We start from the raw sequence: 19,252 nt of genomic DNA, 5'->3' as shown, positions 1-19,252 counted from the left end.
TGTAATGCTTCGCACTTCACGTAATATATGTATGGTAAAATGTACTTACGTGGCAGTGTTGGAATATGTGTAGCTGCATTTTGGAATAAAAATCATAGGCATGATTATCAGATATTATTGCTCCCATTGATTTATAATGAGGGTGAACAGCCTACGTTAGCTTTCCCGCGCATGACAGTCTGTCCCCGGCTGAGGAAACAGAGTGTATGGATGGGACACATAGGCCCAAAGAAAAGCAAGTGTATGTTAACAGCTGAATATAACCCGTCAACATCACATCTTAAGACATCATTTTTTCACTCTGAGAATCGAAAACTTTCCCCGCTATCATTAATCATGGGCTACTGACGACAGTGCCGCTTCCGTTTGTTTTCCTGAAGGACCGCATGAGCAGTTTGCACTCCTTAACTAATCTTTGTAACAATTGTATGTTACCCAGTGGGGTATTAGTCCCGGAAGTGTACATCGGTAAATAATCCTTTACTTGTGTATCAATTTCACAAGGACGCAACTCTTGCAACGAATGACTATAAACATTGTGGTGAAAAGTGTCCTAAATCAATCTAATAACTTTTCTTCAAATGTTGAGCTATTGTCACTTTATTATTAATATTTCCTGGAAGAGAACTAACTTGATACATTTCTTTAAAAAATCTTCTCTGTAGGAGATCGGAGCCGTACAATTAAATCAATGGTGGACAGAACATTTTATACACTGATTAAAAAATTATTTAAGGGGGAAAACACATTTGTAATTTTGCCAGAAACGTCGAATATTGTGTAATTGAAGGGAAGGTCACAACTGTAAAAAAAAAGAGTTTCAAGATTTTGCGATAAGGAATCTTTGCAAAAGTGGTTACTTTAAATTTACTTACTTTCACCAGCTTTAAATACAACAGGGAGAAGATAAAACAAGAAGAGAGATTAGTATTTATATACTTTGATTGATAGAAAATATTGACTTTCACATTTTGCAACTTTCCGGAACCCTTGTCCAACAATCATAGTAGATGGAATAATACCGATTTTTCACACTGTAAAATACAAGTTATGGACTGTACACTTTGTTTAAATCACACATTTCAACATTGCTATTGGTAGTTGTACCTCGCCTGGCATGCAAGGAGGTAACTGATTTCCTACAATCAGTCTTCGCACCATGGGTTTGTTATTTTCCGCCACTAAATAACCAAAATATGTAAAAGTAGTCAGGATATAATCCCAGCGACGAGGAACATATAAATCCATCACTGTGGTTTTGAGTTGAAGTATATCTTTTATGCATCAGTCATAATGACCGACGCTCTCATATGGATGACCGGTGCATGGCGGTACATTGTATTTTTCAAATCGGGGACCATTATCAGCCGCATGTGTTCATTTTTACAATTTTTCATTGACTCCCATTGGCAAAGAAAAATATAAAACATATTCAACATTAAGTATGTGTTCGAGAAATTCATACACACGTCAGAATTTATGTCTTACATGGACAAGCTTGACAAACCTTCAAACTTGGCACCCTGCTTAATTTAACGATTACATCTTGTATAGGGCAGTTAACTGGTGTATTTCTGGAAGGGCGGAATATGTCACTTTTCTAGAGTAGTTTGGGCATTGTTGTGATTAAATGGGCACAATGTTTTAGCTATTGTTTCTCTTTGTTACTAACATCAGTGAGCATCCTGCAGCTTAGTAAACACTCCCTGAGTTTGCTTTTTGATTCTCATTTTCGCATTATCCAAATTATAACATTTGATCACCCAAACAAAAATATCTTATTATAATGTCGATTAATCCTTGGACATGCACATTGAGGTTAGGCTGACGCCAGAAGAAAGATCGGAGGATTGATTCATCATTCTAGGTTTTGACAATTTTTGAGTATAATACCAAGACAATTTGTCCAAGAACTGGCCTAGGATCACCCCTATTTGTAACAATCAACCCTATTTGTAACAAAACTTAATTTTCAAAAAAACTTTGCCGTATTTGTTGAAATATTAATAAAATATGCATATTTGTATGTTTGGGGGCAATTTTCTTTTTTTTTCCTTGCCAAAATTCATTTTTCCGATTCTGCTTTTGTTACAAATTGGGTTGATTGTTACAAATAGGGTTGACACGTCAACCCTATTTGTAACAATCAACCCAATTTGTAACAAAAGTTAACCCCATATAGGCTTAGTAAGATTTTGGTCAGAAAACAAGATTTTAAACATTTTTGACCGAAATTGGTAAAATTGCCCCAAAACAAAACTTTTGGTATGTATCTGCACAACTTGATTATATCTTACGAGTAGGCCTCTTATCCCAGGCGACCTGCACAACGAAAGTTAATCTAACGAGCATTTTCGGAAAAAATGAGTTACGACAAGGAAAAATAAAAATTGCCCCAAAACATACTAATAGGTATAATTCTTCAAGATTTCATCAAATACGGCCAAGTTTTTTTGAAAATTAGGTTTTGTTACAAATTGGTTAAATTTTGTTACAAATAGGGTTGATTGTTACAAATTGGGTTGGTTGTTACAAATAGAGTTGACGTGTCAACCCTATTTGTAACAACCAACCCTATTTGTAACAAAAGTTAACCCCATATAGGTTTAGTATGATTTCGGTCAGAAAACAGATTTTTAACATTTTTGACCAAAATTGGTGAAATTGCCCGAAACAAACTTTTGGCATGTATCTGCACGACTTAATTATATCTTGCAAGTATACCTCTTATCCCTGGGAACCTGCACAACGAAATTTAATCTAACAAGCACTTTCGCAAAAAAGTGAGTTTCGACAAGGAAAAAAAAAGAAAATTGCGCCAAAGATATAAATATGTATATTTCATCAAGATTTCATCAAATACGCACAAGTTTCTTTGAAAATTAGGTTTTGTTACTAATAGGGTTGATTGTTACAAATAGGGTTGACATGTCACCCCTATTTGTAACAATCAACCCAATTTGTAACAAAAGCAGTTTCGGAAAAATGAGTTTTGACAAGGAAAAAAAAGAAAATGCCCTCAAACATACAAATATGCACATTTTATTAATATTTCAACATATACGGCAAAGTTTTTTTGAAAATTAAATTTTGTTACAAATAGGGGTGATTGTTACAAATAGGGGTGATACATGGCCTAGGATAGATACTAATATACTCAAACTACAATCGTTAAGATCTATTCATATGGAACTGTTGCCCTCTTGCAATTATTAGGAGAGATTTCGATGTAAACGAGAACGTTACTAAAATGTTTTGCCCCTGCTCTCAATACCCGTATGAGTGTTTACTCACTATTCAATTTAAACAGTACCACTCTGGTATGAGGACCAAAGTACAATCATCATCGTCATTATCGTCGTCGTCATCGCCGTCATGTTTATTTTGGCTCTATAGCCTTGATATGTATACGTCATTATTTAAAGGGTCGAATATAAATAAATACTGATTTACAAAGTAACTGAAAAACCAACAGAAGAACGATAAAATCACAAACACTATTAGATAGTCATATAAGAATTATCCGTAAACCTTTGAAGTAACGTTTTTTCGAACATATTCTGAACCTCTGAAACTTCTACAACTGCTCATTAGAATAAGTAGCTCATCTTACTGGCAAGAAGCAGTTACTGCTAAATACTGTTTCCAATTTAAACGAGTGGTACTTGTATAAAATTGCAAGTAACTGTGGTTAATGATCTCTGAAGAAGGTACACTGTTACGATGTTCCAGAGTTAAGGTGAAGACAGGCCACATAGAGTCTTACACATTTGATAAAAATTATATGACAAGATAGCGAATACCATTTTCCAATAGTAAACACTTCAAAAGAAGGATTGTAAGCGGGCAGATACCATTTAATAGTAAACACATTTCAACAGCAGGGTACCAGCGTCATAATGCGGTTCAAGCCGTCCATATCCTGCCGTCTACATCGACGCCAAATGCTAAGACAATAATTAAAATACGATTAAATACGATAGCTCAGTGAAAAGCTGACGTCTCACTATGGTTGGTAAATTGCTTAATTCTAGCTATAAAATATAGTGAAAAGCTGACGTCTCACTATATATGGTTGGTAAAATTGCTTAATTCTAGCTAAAATTAGATGACTATGAAGAGTCACTTATAGTGGTAACACCGAACAGTTACTATGAGACTGTCTATTTGCTCATATCATTCAAGTATGTTATCGACATGGCTTAGTTTAATATGCAGACCTAATGCTTAACACTAGTACAGAAATTTGCGAGAAATGGACACTTTCTCGCTGTATTGCGAGAAGTAAGCGAGAAAACATACTTTCTTGCAATCAAGCTGCGAGAACTGTGCTTTCTCGCATGCATCTGCGAGAAATTGTGACATTTTTGTGAAATGCTTACACAGAAGAATACAATTTCTCGCAGATGCAAAGCGAGAAAACAAATTTCTCGCCGACTGATTGCGAGAATTCAGTTTCTCGCAGATGCTGAGCGAGAAAACACAGTTCTCGCCAGCTGATTGCGAGAAAATTAAATTCTCGCTAAGTTATTGCGAGAAAGTTATGTATTCTCGCTTACTTCTCGCAAAAAGCGAGAAAGTGTCCATTTCTCGCAAATTTCTCGCAAATTTCTGTACTAGTGTAAATACTCTTCATGTAATATATGTATGATACGGATACTTACGTGGCTGAGTTGGAATATGTGGAGCTGTATTTTGAAAAAAATAGAGGTTATTTATCGGATATTATTGTTCCCCACTGACGTGCAATGAGGGTAACAGCGTGCTTTTGGTTTCCAAGGGATTGTGAGTCGCGCTTAAAAAACTGATTTCCTGAGGTTGACGAGTTAGGAAAAACGGAGTGTTCAAAGGGAAGCAATTGCATATCGTCAGAGGAATAAAGTCAGTCAATATCAAACCAAATTCAATGTTCCTCTCTGAATAATCAAAAACTTGCCTGATATCAATAGTCTTGGTTACAGACACTGTCGTCTAGCGTTTACTTTTTCGGAAAAAGGCTGCATGCATAAATTACGATTCCAAAATAACCTTTGTAACAATTTTGCGAACTTTTATCCTGCAGGGTATTAGTCTCTGTTTGTTCACTAGTAAATGACCCGTTGCATGTATCTAATTCCCAATGATGCATGCAATGCGACGAATCACTAAAGAGACCATGAATGAAGCGTGGTATAAATTAATATAATAACGCGTCTTCTCATGATAAAGATTTCTTTGAAGAAAACAAAGTTGATACATTTCTTAAAACAAATCACTCCAGTAGAAGTTTGGCACCATGCAAACGTCTACTGAGTAATTTCTTACTGGTTTCAGACTTGCAACCAGCAAAACACAATGTCAGGACATTTGCCAATACGTATAGAGAAAAGGACACTAACTATTATAATTGTTGCAGTATAAGTTTATTCTTGTGAGTCCCGGACTGCAAAGCGATGTGATGTGGTTGCATGAAAGACATTAAATATGATTACCCAGAGGCAATTATATGTTATTTTTATAAACAAGTCAGGTGTGAACACTTACCTACTACAGGAGCTTCCGGTGTAGGTGGTGGGCCTTTCGTTATAGGTGCTGATGTCACCACTGATGGAAAATCAGTTACACTATAAGAATACTGTGCTGACACAAGCACCCAAATACCAGAAGCAATTTACGAACCCAGACACTAACATTGTCCACAAATGTCGTGAAGAGTTAAGTTTGACTTATCAATATGCGTAAGTTTCAGTATGTTGTGGGTTCGAGCTCGATTGAAAACTATATATATATATATATATATATATATATATATATATATATATATATATATATATATATATATATATATATATATATATATATATATATATATATATGTATATATATAATATATATATATATATATATATATATATATATATATATAATATATATATATATATATATATATATATATATATAATTACGGAGGACACATTTAGCTTGGAACTCTGAGTAACGCCTAAGCCCTGTTTTCTGCTTGTTATCAGTTTTCACCCTCTATCGCTCCGCCATGTCTCTGTCTCTGTCTATATCTCTCTGTCTCTCTCTCTATATATACATTTATATATATAATATTAATAAAATAATCATATCGCCGTCATGAAGAATTTCGAAGATTGAACGTGCATGAGACCCGTTAGCAGTACCCTATACGCACAGACACTTGAACTGACTCATACATACCGCAATTTTCATCTGGTTGTCCAATATCACACAATTCCCAACGAACCGAAGGATCTGTCGTGTAGCACCAAGCACCGGACGTGCCATCAGGGTTACGACAGTAGTTGTGTTCTCCAAGGCCGCCGTTTGGATAATTCTCTGGAGTCCTGTCATGCGATTCTGGACTCTGTTCTGTCCATTCTTGACATGTTCTACCATTTACAGTCATCGAAACAGTTCCCCGATAATCGCTGCCGTCAGTCTCGTGATAACATTCATTTGGTGGTCCTTTCGGGAACAAATTGAAACGATCATTTAGAATGTGTATATGTTACAAATCCCAGTACCATTATCAATCGAAGCAACATTGATTGCATTTTGTGATTTCCAAAGTTTCACACATTAAAGTATCCATCTATTCAACGAGTGCTTCTCTATGACATTGTTGTAGATGACAGGTCATTTCATAAGTATAGTTAAGGTCAATACCCGTTTGTTAATATCAAGTTTCCAAGAAGTCATTTTTCCAGATTCATGAATAATAAATGTCGATTCAATGCCTAATATATTCTAACATTTTGCATATGTAGGCATGTTAATTTGCAGTTGATAATCATACAGCTCACTTTGATTTCCCAAAAAATATTTGAGCAAATCGGCAACTTAAACATACCACGATAAACAAAGTCAACATTTACCAGGGACACCAACACTGTGCAACTTTCAAATTTGGAGCAGGAAAGGATCATGTTTTACAAATTTGATAAAGGGAGAGTCAATTTGTAGGAGGCAGGTTGATCCTAGCATGACAGCCCACCAAAAAAGATGTATCCTTACCCACTCCAGAAAATAACTGAAAACGCCCTTACTACACACATGGCTGGCTTTGAACTTGCAGCAGAAAAAAACCTACAAATTTTATAGTTTGTCGACATTCACAACATTTTCTTTGCTATAATTTAAAAGACTCATAATGACAAATTCACCAGTAAATTTCGCCTATCCGTTCTAGACATTGTCAAACCAAATAATGTATTTGGCAAGCTAGCTTGGGCAATTTTTGTCATTGGCAGTAAGGAAGAACTTGTTATGAAGTCTCATGAATTGAGTATCGAACAAGGTAGCAATGATGCAACTAAATGGTGTGCAAAAGAGATTGTGAACAAGGTCTTATATCGTGTGTACAAAGCAGATTTCTAGCAATAAATAACGTTTCCACTTTCTCACCACAATTTTCATAAGGTTGACCAATATCACACAATTCCCAGCGAATATTTGGATCTGTGGTGTAGCACCAAGCACCAGACGTGCCGTCTGGGTTACGACAGTAGTTGTGATTTCCAAGTCCTTCATCTGGATAATTCTCAGGAGTTCTTTCATGCGATTGTGGACTCTGCTCTGTCCATTTTTGACATGTTCTACCATTTTCAGTTCTCGAAACAGCTCCACGGTAATCGTTGCCATCAAATTCATAGTAGCATTCATTCGCCGTCGGTTCTTAAAAGACACAGAACATAAATTAGCTATGTGGATGTAGAACAACAGCATAATCTGAGACTCAGCATTTCAAATGATTCGGTGATGTGTGTATTTAAATCTAGTTTCCATGCTCTGAACAGTTACGTTAAAGTGGCTAACATAGAGTCTGTCGAAAATTTGGTCAAGAGATAGTTCGTGCAGTAACTACTTCAAAGGGACATATTAGATGTGTTTTGTACATTATTAAGAATAATTCGCCAAGTATTTCCTCTTTTAATTAATTAATTATTACAACGAAATTTCTAGCTACAGATAAAGGATGATAAAACCTAATCGTCCGTGAACAGGTAAATAACTGTGACATCGAAAGAATAAAGAGATTGTTATTAAGCACGATTTTGAATTATGAAATGTCCAGCTTTCAACTGCTGTTTAGTAATTCCCAATGAAGAAAATATTACTGTTGGGAATGTGGGTTAATTTCAGTCGTGTTAATCATACAAAAGTACATTGATTTTGTATACAAGATTATTCAGCCGATACTGACCACAATTTTCTTCTGGTTCTCCAATATCACACAGTTCCCAACGAACAGAATCATCAGTCGTGTAGCACCAAGCACCAGACGTGTCATCCGGGTTACGACAGTAGTTATGTTCTCCAAGTCCTTCATCAGGATAATTCTCTGGTGTCCTGTCATGCGAATGCGGACTCTGCTCTGTCCATTCTTGACAAGTTATGCCGTTTTCCGTTCTCGAAACAGTTCCACGATAATCGTTGCCGTCAGCCTCATGATAGCATTCACTAGCTGAAACTTTAGGGAATAAAAATATGTCAGTTATTGGCATCGACGCCGAATCCGAAATATGTTTACAATTTTAAAAATTATACCCTCCAATGGAATGGTAGAAGATGTTAACAATACTATTGAGATAGTAATATTGATTCTTGAACCTACTTGTGTTTGCGATAGAAGGTACGTAAACATTTGATTCACTGAACATATAATTTTGCCTAGTTAATTAAAAAATAAATTTCAATTCTACTTTTTGTGAGACGCATGATATCTTATTCCTATTTATTCCCTCGGTCATTTCTCCTTTGTATCTATTCGCTGAGTAAATTAAGGGTGATTAACTCAATATTTTCATCTTTAACATCCCTCTATCTTTCTGAATTTTTTTCACAATCTGTGAATGTTGTTTGGTTAAATACTATATGCATTCATCATGAAAAGGAATAATCAAAACTCGCAACTTAATTGTTGACCGTAGGGATTGATGACGAACAAGATAAGATATTATATGTATGCCCTAGCATATTTCTAGAAACGAATGACGTTTCGACCCGCTCACCACAATTTTCATCCGGTTGTCCAACATCACATAATTCCCAGCGATTATTTGGATCTGTCGTGTAGCACCAAGCACCGGACGTGCCGTCAGGGTTACGACAGTAGTTGTGATCTCCAAGTCCTGCGTTCGGATACTTCTCAGGAGTCCTGTCATGCGATTGTGGACTCTGTTCTGTCCATTTTTGACATGTTCTACCATTACAAATTCAGTTCTCGAAACAGCTGCACGGTAATCGTATGCATCCACTGCATGATAGCATTCATTGGCCTCCTCTTAAAGACAAGAATACAATTTAGCAATATCGATGTAGAATTCAGTATGACAAGCTATTCCAAATAATTTGGTCAGAGTATATGTCCTTTCGTTGATCTACCTACTGTAAATCACCTCTTTACTGGGCTCTGTTTTAACACAGTAAGTCGTAAGTACAAGACTACCAAAAGATACAACATTGATGTTTCTCGAATATATCGCAAACTTGGTCATGGGATTGTTCTCGCAAAACCTATTTACGACAGACATACGATATGTCCTTTAAATTGATATGTCCTTTAAATTGCTATCTAAAATATTTCTAAGGACGATACGAAGAGTCGTGTATGTGTCAAATGTAATACAAAAATTTCCAGTTACCAATGAATAATGTTAAAACCGAGTTGTCAATGAATATCCGTGTACTCGAAACAATGAAACGATTTTTATTTCCAACAATTTTAAATGCTGACAATGCCCCATTTGTAGTTATATAACATATTTTTTTGTTTTACACGAGAATATTTAGCCGATACTAACCACAATTTTCTTCTGGTTGTCCAATATCACACAATTCCCAACGAACAGAATCATCAGTCGTGTAGCACCAAGCACCGGACGTACCATCCGGGTTACGACAGTAGTTGTGTTCTCCAAGTCCTTCATCAGGATAATTCTCTGGAGTCCTGTCATGCGAATGCGGACTCTGCTCTGTCCATTCTTGACAAGTTATGCCGTTTTCAGTTCTCGAAACAGTTCCACGATAGTCGTTGCCGTCAGCTTCATGATAGCATTCACTGGTTTCCTCTTTCAGGGGGAATAAAAAATTAGTTATTGGCACCGACTCCGAATCTCTGATATGTTGAAAAATTTCAAATTTATGCCGTTACTTGAAGATAACAACAATGAGTACCAGCTTCTGTACATTAGTGTGTTTGTTACACATGACATTTATAGTCACTGCCTATACAGTTCTATTACGTCACCACACTTAAAGAATCACATGAGATAATATTGGGTAAGCTTATGTGTAGCTTCCGTGTGCTGCGAATTTCTGCGTATTTTCGCTCCAGTGATTTCTATTATCATATACCCATGCCAATATCGCTCCTTCCACATGATGTAACATTTACCATAAAATATCAGCCGCGATATTGTTTTACGGTAAATATCGATAAACGATGAACGTCATCACTTTTTGAATGTTCCCGAACTACATTTGAAATTTGATAGTAAACAAAGTAAACAACGAAATGATTGCCGCTCTCCACACACGATACGACTAGGCTGATATAAAAATTCGAAGGGCTTTGAGGATCAAGGATATTTCGGATAGCTAAATACGGAAATAACATGTTGAATCTTGTAATGCTTTCCCATGGATATTCCATTAAAGTTCATGTAATTTTTAGAGAAGCTCCAGCAAATATGCTGCCGTTCACGCGCCACGGTGTACTCTGCAGTTACCTATATAACAATATGGGTTCTTTGCGTTCTCAAGACGGTAATAATTCTGCAAGATCCATATGGCTGTGGTCTAGAAAAGGAACGTTTTTCTCATTTGCCCTGGTCATAAAACAGAGAGGCAGATTCCGAGTTGAGCTATTTTGATGAGCAAACAGAGTTGATTCCATATGTCAGACCATGAAGTCTTTATGCATATTTCGAATTCATGAGGCTTATCCGCTATATATCATTTTCTTCCATTTTAAATTGTCAAATTTCTACTTTTGTCCCGTGGAGATCTGACCCTGATTCTTTTCATATTGACATATTTCAGATTAATTGCACGCTAATCATGTGTATTTTCCCTTCTTTTAGTCTCTTGGGACAATGTACTCAAAAAATAGCGAGGGATTAGCAACTAGTATTGTGGTTGCACCAGTTTAGCAAGCACAAGCATGGCTCATGCTACTATTTCAAAAGTAAGGTGGAATTCATGCATAGACTAGATTGACAACTTGGAATTAAGGGCTGGTTGCAAGAATATCTTAAGCCAGATAACTGCAATGTCAAATAACACCGATTCGCTACTAAATTGTTTAGCGAAGAGACTGACGAACAAAAGATTTTATTTAATGTACATAAGAAAATATTTTCTATAAACAAATAACGTTTCGACTTGCTCACCACAATTTTCACCTGGTTCTCCAATATCACACAATTCCCAGCGATTATTTGGATCTGTCGTGTAGCACCAAGCACCGGACGTGCCGTCAGGGTGACGACAGTAGTTATGTTCTCCAAGGCCGGCCTTTGGATAATTCTCTGGAGTCCTGTCATGCGATTCTGGACTCTGTTCTGTCCATTTTTGACATGTATACCCACTTACAGTCATCGAAACAGTGCCACGATAATCGTACCCATCAACAGCATAATAACATTCACTGGCTGGTAAACACAAAAGGTACCAATATATTTTATAAATGATAATGTAACTAATCTGATGACTGCTTATAGTATACTTCAGCAATTTAACTGTAAAAAAATCCTGTCGGGTATAAGATTGGGCGTCAAGACCATGCCATTATATTCTTGAAACCCCTCTAACTCGGGGAGAGAACTTATGAAAATGTAGATAGTTTTGAGATATTTTCGATTGGAAAGTTTAGCACATCAAAATCGTCGTTGGTGTAAATATAGCGATGATCGGTAAGAGCGCTGGATTTTCCAATATAACACGCCTTAGGGTAATTTTTATACGATGTTGTTGAGAAAGTTAATCGAGAAACGACAGTTTGCGATCTAGAAATAGCCATCAATCAAACACTTTGGCGACCCTGATAGTTATCTCCGTGATAAATATCTAATGCAATTTAGTGTTGATTCTTTAACTAGATCCAAACACTGTAAAGGAGCCTTCAGTTATTAAAGATGACATTGTTCCGGTAAAATAACAAAACCCAGGAGCCCTAACCACTCTAACAGCATTTGATGACCCCTTAGAAGATGATAAAAAAATCACGAACCCCGCTATTGCCAGAGGAAATTTTGATATTTGAATATTTAAATAGTTATACTCTATGTGTATAAAATGCAGCTGCAGTACCTCTGACTTTGAAAGTTTTTTTTGTTTGTATCAATTACAGTTTCTTTATCTACTTCCTACAGCATTTTGAAATACCAAGTATTGTTAATGCAACTTGTCACTCTGTCATATGCACTAAACTTTATTGTTGAAAACTAAAATTTGCAAAATTTGCAAATTTATCAGCAAGCCTGCATGAATATTTGTTCTCAAACATTTATTGTGAGGCTGTTTCAAGTTATTTTGAAACTTCAATGTATTTTAGTAAATGTCCACTATGGAGTAAACATAATTTGATTCAACTTTAAAATGTTTTGCGCAATGTTTACCCAGCTATAATGTGTATTTTATGCCAAGCTCTGTAGGTAGACACTTTCCAATTTTTCATTAGAAAGATGATCAGATTGAAACTTCAAGTAAACATAGTGTACTAAATGCATCATGCAAGTAGATTTTGCTTTAATACATATCCATAATGCATGGATAAGTATAATGTATTGGAGAAAAGGACAATTGTATTCTCCTTTCCATTCTCATTTGCATACTTCACTCTATATTTGCATATCTGACTTTACATTTCAATGTCACTCTAAATTTGCATACAGAGATGAAACCACAGTGAAAGTTTTGTCAGACTAGATATATGTATCAACAACTATTAGTGTAAACATCTTCTCTCCGCCAGTATATGGCAGTTACATTGAAATAAATTCGTATTATTGGAGAATTGGTTGGACAGTTGTTCTTCTTCGCAACATATTTTGGTAGCAGAGCATGGTTTGAAGAAAGTAGAGTTATGGACGAAGAACAAGAAGTTGGCCATCAGTCTGAAGCGGAAGAAGTGGAGCAGTCTGAAGATGCTGAAGGTCTGGAAGAACAGTTGGAGGAGCTGAAGCAAGCCAAGGCGAAGAGCAAGGCAGCGTTTACCAGGCTCAGACACCAGCTACTACGTCTCCTGGAAGAAGATGAGGAGGAAGAATTACCAAGCCGAAGACAGGTGAGAGATCTGTGTAGAAAGTTGGACTTGGCTCAAGAAAGTGCTATGGACATTATGGCAAAATTATCGGACTTGTATTCGCGACGAAAAGCCAAGCAGAATATACAGAAGGTCAGTCAAGAAATGGACAAACTAGAAAATGAGTATACAGAAGCACAGAATCAGGCACAAGATTATATACATGCGAAAAAAGATGAAATGTCAAGTGCAGGGTCAGGAGTGCCTACTAATATTAGACTCCGTCAACAGAAAGAAAGAGAAGCACGCCACGAGGTTGAAAAGATCCTAGAAGAAGTGAATAAAAAGGAAAGAGAGATAATAACTATGAAAAAGGACTTGGAAGAGGAAAATGAACGTCGACAATATGAATGGGATAAACAGATGCAACATGAACATGAGCGTCTTCAAGCAGCTGAACGGAATTTACAGAAACGATTTCAAGAACTTGAGAATGAAGTTGATATGGAACTTGGACTGAGACAACAAGCATTGCCACAATCACAGATTGATCCTTGCAGTGCACCTGATGTCCATGCAATTACCACGCCAGACACTATACCACAAGAGGGTACAGTTGAAGACACAAGGTCAGGACAAGGTATGTTAACCACTTTGAATGCCAATACAAATCAAGTATCAAACTCTGTCGCCATTGGTCAAGATTTGTGGAAACAGTTGAAAAGAGTTTCAATTCCAACATTCTCGGGTGACAAGAGACTTTACGAAAGTTGGAAAGCAGCCTTTAATGCATGTATAGACCAGTCCCCTGCAACTCCAGAATATAAACTTCTTCAGCTGCGTCAATACTTGTCCGGAGAAGCTCTCAAAGTAATTGAAAATTTGGGTCATTCAGCAATTGCCTATGAAGCAGCTAAAGAGAGACTTGAACGGAAATATGGTGGAAAGCGTCGTCAAATAGCGCTGTACTTAGAAGAAGTTGAAAATTTCAAACCTATCAGAACTGGATATAGCAGAGATATTGAACATTTTGCGGACTGGCTCATGGATATTGCTGTAGTCAACCTCAAGGAATCTGGACGAAATGACGAACTGGGAAATGGCTCCCTGTATACAAAGCTACAAAAGAAAATGACTGAATCGATGCTGACACAGTATCATCGCTGGATCTTTGAGAAAAACAAGGTTGAATCAGTTGAAACACTCAGAGATTGGATCATACAGGAAGCAGAATTCCAAACTATTGCAAGTGAAACTGTTCAAGGACTTACAAGCACAAATACGAAAATAGATAGAAGGGCCAGGTCAACCAATCCACGAACATATTTTGGAAGTTCTGAAAACCGGAAACCTGTTCTGAGTGGTAGCTATCGTTCCTGCAAAGTATGTGGTGGTAAGCATGGAGTATGGAGTTGTGATCTTTTCAAGAAAATGGGCGTATCCCAAAGATGGGATGCTGCAAAACAATTCAAGTTATGTTATCGCTGTCTTGGAGATGATCACCGAGGTCAACATTGCACCAGAACGAGGATATGTGGAACTTATGGTTGCCAAGACACTCATAACAGGTTGCTACACAGAAGGTGGAATCCAGGTAATCAAAAGTCAATAAACAAGGGCATTGCTTCACAATCACAGCCCAAAGTGCATGACAATAACAGTGACATTGCTGATAGTGTCAGAGATCTATCTGCATGTTCCACTGAGGGGGAGCAACGAGGTTATGCAGTGAAATCGCACACAGCCACGACAATGATTTCAGATTCGCCTGATGTAGAACACATCACCTTGCGGACTGTACCAATAGTATTAAAACATGGAAATCGTAAACTCAAGGCGAACGCTTTGCTTGATGATGCTAGCACAGGAACATACATAAATGCTGATGTTGCTGACGAGTTGGGATTACAAGGAGACCCTCGCAATATATCTGTCAATGTTCTCAATGGACAAATGAAAACATTCCAGTCAACTACTGTAGAAGTGGGACTTGAGAGTATTGATGGACGAGTGAATACCAAGATAAGTGCACTGACAACAAATAGAGTAACAGGTGACATGCAGGTCATAGATTGGAACAAGACGGCGGGAAAATGGACACATCTTAAAGGTATAGACTTTCCTTGCCTTGGACGCAGACCTATAGTAGATGTTCTTATTGGCCTTGATTATGCAGATTTGCATTATTCGTATAGAGATGTGAGAGGACAAGCTGGAGAACCTATTGCCAGATTAACTCCATTGGGCTGGACCTGCATCGGAAATCCAAATGGTAATCAAGGGCGTACTATTCAGACAAACTTTGTACGCACATATTTCACCCATGGTGAATCAACTTTGAAGGACATAAATGTGACACTTCGAAAGTTCTGGGAAGTTGAGAATCTCCCAAGTCTGACAGAAACTCGGACTATGTCCATCGATGATCAAGCTGCACTCAGAATGGCTGAGAGGTCATTAAAGTTGGAGAATGGTCGCTACCAAGTTGGTATTCCATGGAAAGAAAATGCACCTGAACTGCTCGACAATTATGACATGGCACTGCATCGGTTGCGGAACACAGAACAGAGACTGAAAAAGAATCAACAGATTGCAGCAGCCTATTCGGAAAATCTACGTCAATATGTTGACAAGGGATACATCCGCAAAATCGATCCGACTGAAGAGAAACCCAAGAAAATTTGGTATTTGCCACATTTTCCTGTTGTACGACCTGACAAGGCCACAACAAAGACCAGAATCGTATTTGATGCATCTGCAAGACATCATGGTATCTCCTTAAATGATGTTATATATCAAGGACCCAAATTACAGCATGATCTGTTTGAAGTATTACTTCGTTTCCGAAGAAATCCAGTAGCCTTGGTTTTCGGACATAGCAGAAATGTATTTAAGGATAGAAATCCCACCAGACGATCGACCCTGTCATCGATTTCTGTGGAGGGATCTAGAGGAAGATAAAGCTCCAGATGAATACGAATTCACAAGAGTTGTATTTGGAGTCAATTGTTCTCCATTTTTGGCGCAATTCGTAACGCAGACACACGCCAAAGCCCACACAAGCGAACTACCTATGGCAGCAGAGACAGTATTAAAATCAACTTACATGGATGATAGTATGGACTCTGTTAAAACTGTCAGTGATGGTATAAGACTATATGGAGAACTATCTGAACTGTGGTCTACGGCAGGGATGCATGCCCGAAAATGGCTGTCGAACTCGGCTGATGTTTTGGCGAAGATACCGACCAAGGACAGAGCATGCGAGGTTGACCTAGACAAAGATGGTTTACCTTCTATGAAGACACTAGGAGTGTGGTGGCTAGCTGAAGAAGATGTCTTCACATTTAAAGTGAACCCTCCAGCGGAAAACTACACAATCACAAAACGTAGTTTCCTAAGCAGAATTTCCACTCTCTTCGACCCAATGGGATTCTTATCGCCATTCACGATCCAAGCTAAAGTACTCCTACAAGAGATCTGGGCTGCCGGACTAGAATGGGATGATGACCTTGACATTGACTTAATGATCAAAGCCCAGAGATGGTTTGCTGAATTAACTGACTTGGAGAAGATCAGAGTTCCAAGATGCCTACAATTGCCACAGGAAGTTGTGTCAGTGGATCTACACACATTTGTTGATGCCTCCCAAGATGCATATGGTGCAGTAACTTATGCGAGATCTACATATGCAAATAATCTGGTTTCCTGTCGTATGGTGGCAGCAAAATCTCGAGTAGCACCACTCACAAGTACAAGTATTCCTCGCCTGGAATTAATGGGTGCCATTGTGGGACTACGATTGACAGAGACCATTTCAGAAGTGCTTGGAATAATGCTGAATCAAGTAGTATTCTGGTCAGACAGTATGAATGTTCTGTGGTGGATAAGGAACCGAAGCCGGAAGTTCAAGCCCTTTGTAGCTAACAGAGTTTGTGAAATCCAAACCTCTACCAATCCAGAACAGTGGAGATATGTACCCACAAAAGAAAACCGGGCAGATTCATATAGTAGAGGGGTGACTGCTGTCGATTTGGCTGATGAAGATCTCTGGTGGAATGGTCCGGAATTTCTTGCAAAACCAACATCTGATTGGCCACAAAACCCTATAACAAAGGGCAACGAGTTTATAGATATTGAAATGAAGAGAGACAGTAGTAATCGACAAGTGACTTTCAATTCAAAGAAAGACCCAAGAATCAGCCATTGTTCCATACCAAGAGAACCTGAGCAGCAAGTACAAACATTAATGGTTACAACCCAAACAGAGTCTACATCATATTGCTTGAATCCTGTGCGTTTTTCAAGTTGGACAACACTGAAGAGAGTTCAAGCCTGGGTCTGTCGATTTTTGGACAATTGTAAATTGCCAAAAGAAGAGAGAACAAAGGGAGAATTACTTCCAGAAGAAATAGAAGAAGCAGAGATTATGATAATCAAGACCATGCAGGCTGAATCATTTCCCGAGGAGTATTCAGCACTTGTTGGTAAAAAGGAATTGCCAAAGAAGAGCAAGTTGCTAAGATTACGACCAAGACTTGATGAAGATGGTTTAATGAGATGTGATGGGCGGCTAAGATATGCAGATTACCTACCATATGATGTCCGCTATCCAGTCATTCTACCACGGAGGAACTGGGTCACCAAACTAATAGTCAAACACTATCATGAACAGGGAAAACATGTAGCTGGGACAAATCACACTCTGTCTGCTTTGTCAACACGATTTTGGATCATAGCAGGACGAGAGGAAATCCGCCAGTGGGAGAAAGATTGTGCTGAATGCAGATGACAAAAAGCGAAATCTGCAAGTCAGGTAATGGCTCCACTGCCTAACATTCGACTGAAGATACCACTGCGTGCATTTGCTGATGTAGCAGTTGATTATGCAGGCCCATTCATCACCATCCAAGGCAGAGGTAAACAAAGAACAAAGCGCTACTTGTGTCTGTTCACTTGCATGGCCACCAGAGCTGTTCATCTGGAAGTTGCATATGGGCTTGACACAGACTCATTCTTGAATGCTTTTTACAGAATGGTCAACCGTCGAGGTCTTCCAAAGCAAGTTCTTTCCGACAATGGTAGCAATTTCGTAGCAGCTTACAAGGAACTCAGAGAATTGGTCAAACAACTGGACAAGGATCAACTCAAGGGGTCCACTGCAAATCAAGGAATAAAGTGGCATTTTAACCCTCCCTTAGCTGCTCACTTTGGTGGAGTTCATGAATCTATGATCAAGGCAGCTAAAAGAGCGATCTACGCCATACTGAAAAATGCTGATATAACGGACGAGGAACTTCTAACGGCTGTGACAGGCGCAGAAGCACTTATCAATTCACGGCCTATCACCTACCAGTCTGCAAATCCAGATGATGTAACTCCTCTGACACCAAACCATTTTCTTCATGGACAAATTGGTGGAGAATTTGCCCCAGCGTCTGTCGACACCACTGACTATAGTCCCAGAAAAAGGTGGAGGAGAGTTCAAGAATTAATGCGACACTTTTGGAAACGTTGGCTGCGAGAATGGCTACCCACTTAATATCCGGAAAAAATGGTTCACACCACAGAGAGACCTACAAGTAGATGACATTGTCCTGGTGATTTCTCCAGATACACAGCGTGGACATTGGCCCTTGGGAAGAGTCACCGAAGTACACCCTGGTCGTGACGGACATGTGCGTGTGGTTACAGTGAAAGTTTGAAAGAGTAAATTTCTGCGCCCTGTAACAAAAGTGTGCCCTCTCGAATTTTGAATTTAAGACACTAAAATAGACATTTGAAATTTGGACATTGCAGAATGAAATTTCTACTTTGCAGTATACGCGATTCAGTGTCAATTGTCTTTACTATTGGATATTTTGACTCGAAATGTAATTTCCTTAAAGTAAAAAAAGTACAGTATCTATTAGAGAATCAATATGTTATACATACTGATTGAGGGGGAGAATGGAGAAAAGGACAATTGTATTCTCCTTTCTATTCTCATTTGCATACTTC

General features: G+C 38.0%; 2 protein-coding genes across 2 annotated transcripts in view; both read right to left on the bottom strand.

The window, feature by feature from the left end:
• Positions 1 to 19,252, bottom strand: part of LOC139122061 (apolipoprotein(a)-like) — a 97,917-nt gene that overhangs the window by 2,701 nt on the left and 75,964 nt on the right. The window contains exon 7 of the mRNA XM_070687439.1: positions 50 to 73. Coding sequence (XP_070543540.1) covers positions 50 to 73 — 24 coding nt within the window. The remainder of the gene's footprint in view (positions 1 to 49; positions 74 to 19,252) is intronic.
• On the bottom strand, positions 4,618 to 11,607 carry LOC139122160 (apolipoprotein(a)-like). The gene is made up of 8 exons (XM_070687578.1): positions 11,400 to 11,607; positions 9,810 to 10,076; positions 9,018 to 9,215; positions 8,210 to 8,476; positions 7,411 to 7,680; positions 6,205 to 6,471; positions 5,524 to 5,583; positions 4,618 to 4,688 (listed from the first exon to the last, which is right to left on the bottom strand). The coding sequence occupies exons 1-8, from the start codon at positions 11,605 to 11,607 to the stop codon at positions 4,633 to 4,635; spliced, it is 1,593 nt and encodes a 530-aa protein (XP_070543679.1). The 3' UTR covers positions 4,618 to 4,632.

Source organism: Ptychodera flava, chromosome 21 (assembly GCF_041260155.1).
Source record: "Ptychodera flava strain L36383 chromosome 21, AS_Pfla_20210202, whole genome shotgun sequence".
In the NCBI taxonomy this organism is placed as follows: domain Eukaryota; kingdom Metazoa; phylum Hemichordata; class Enteropneusta; family Ptychoderidae; genus Ptychodera; species Ptychodera flava.
This window is presented reverse-complemented; position numbering and strand designations above follow the sequence as displayed.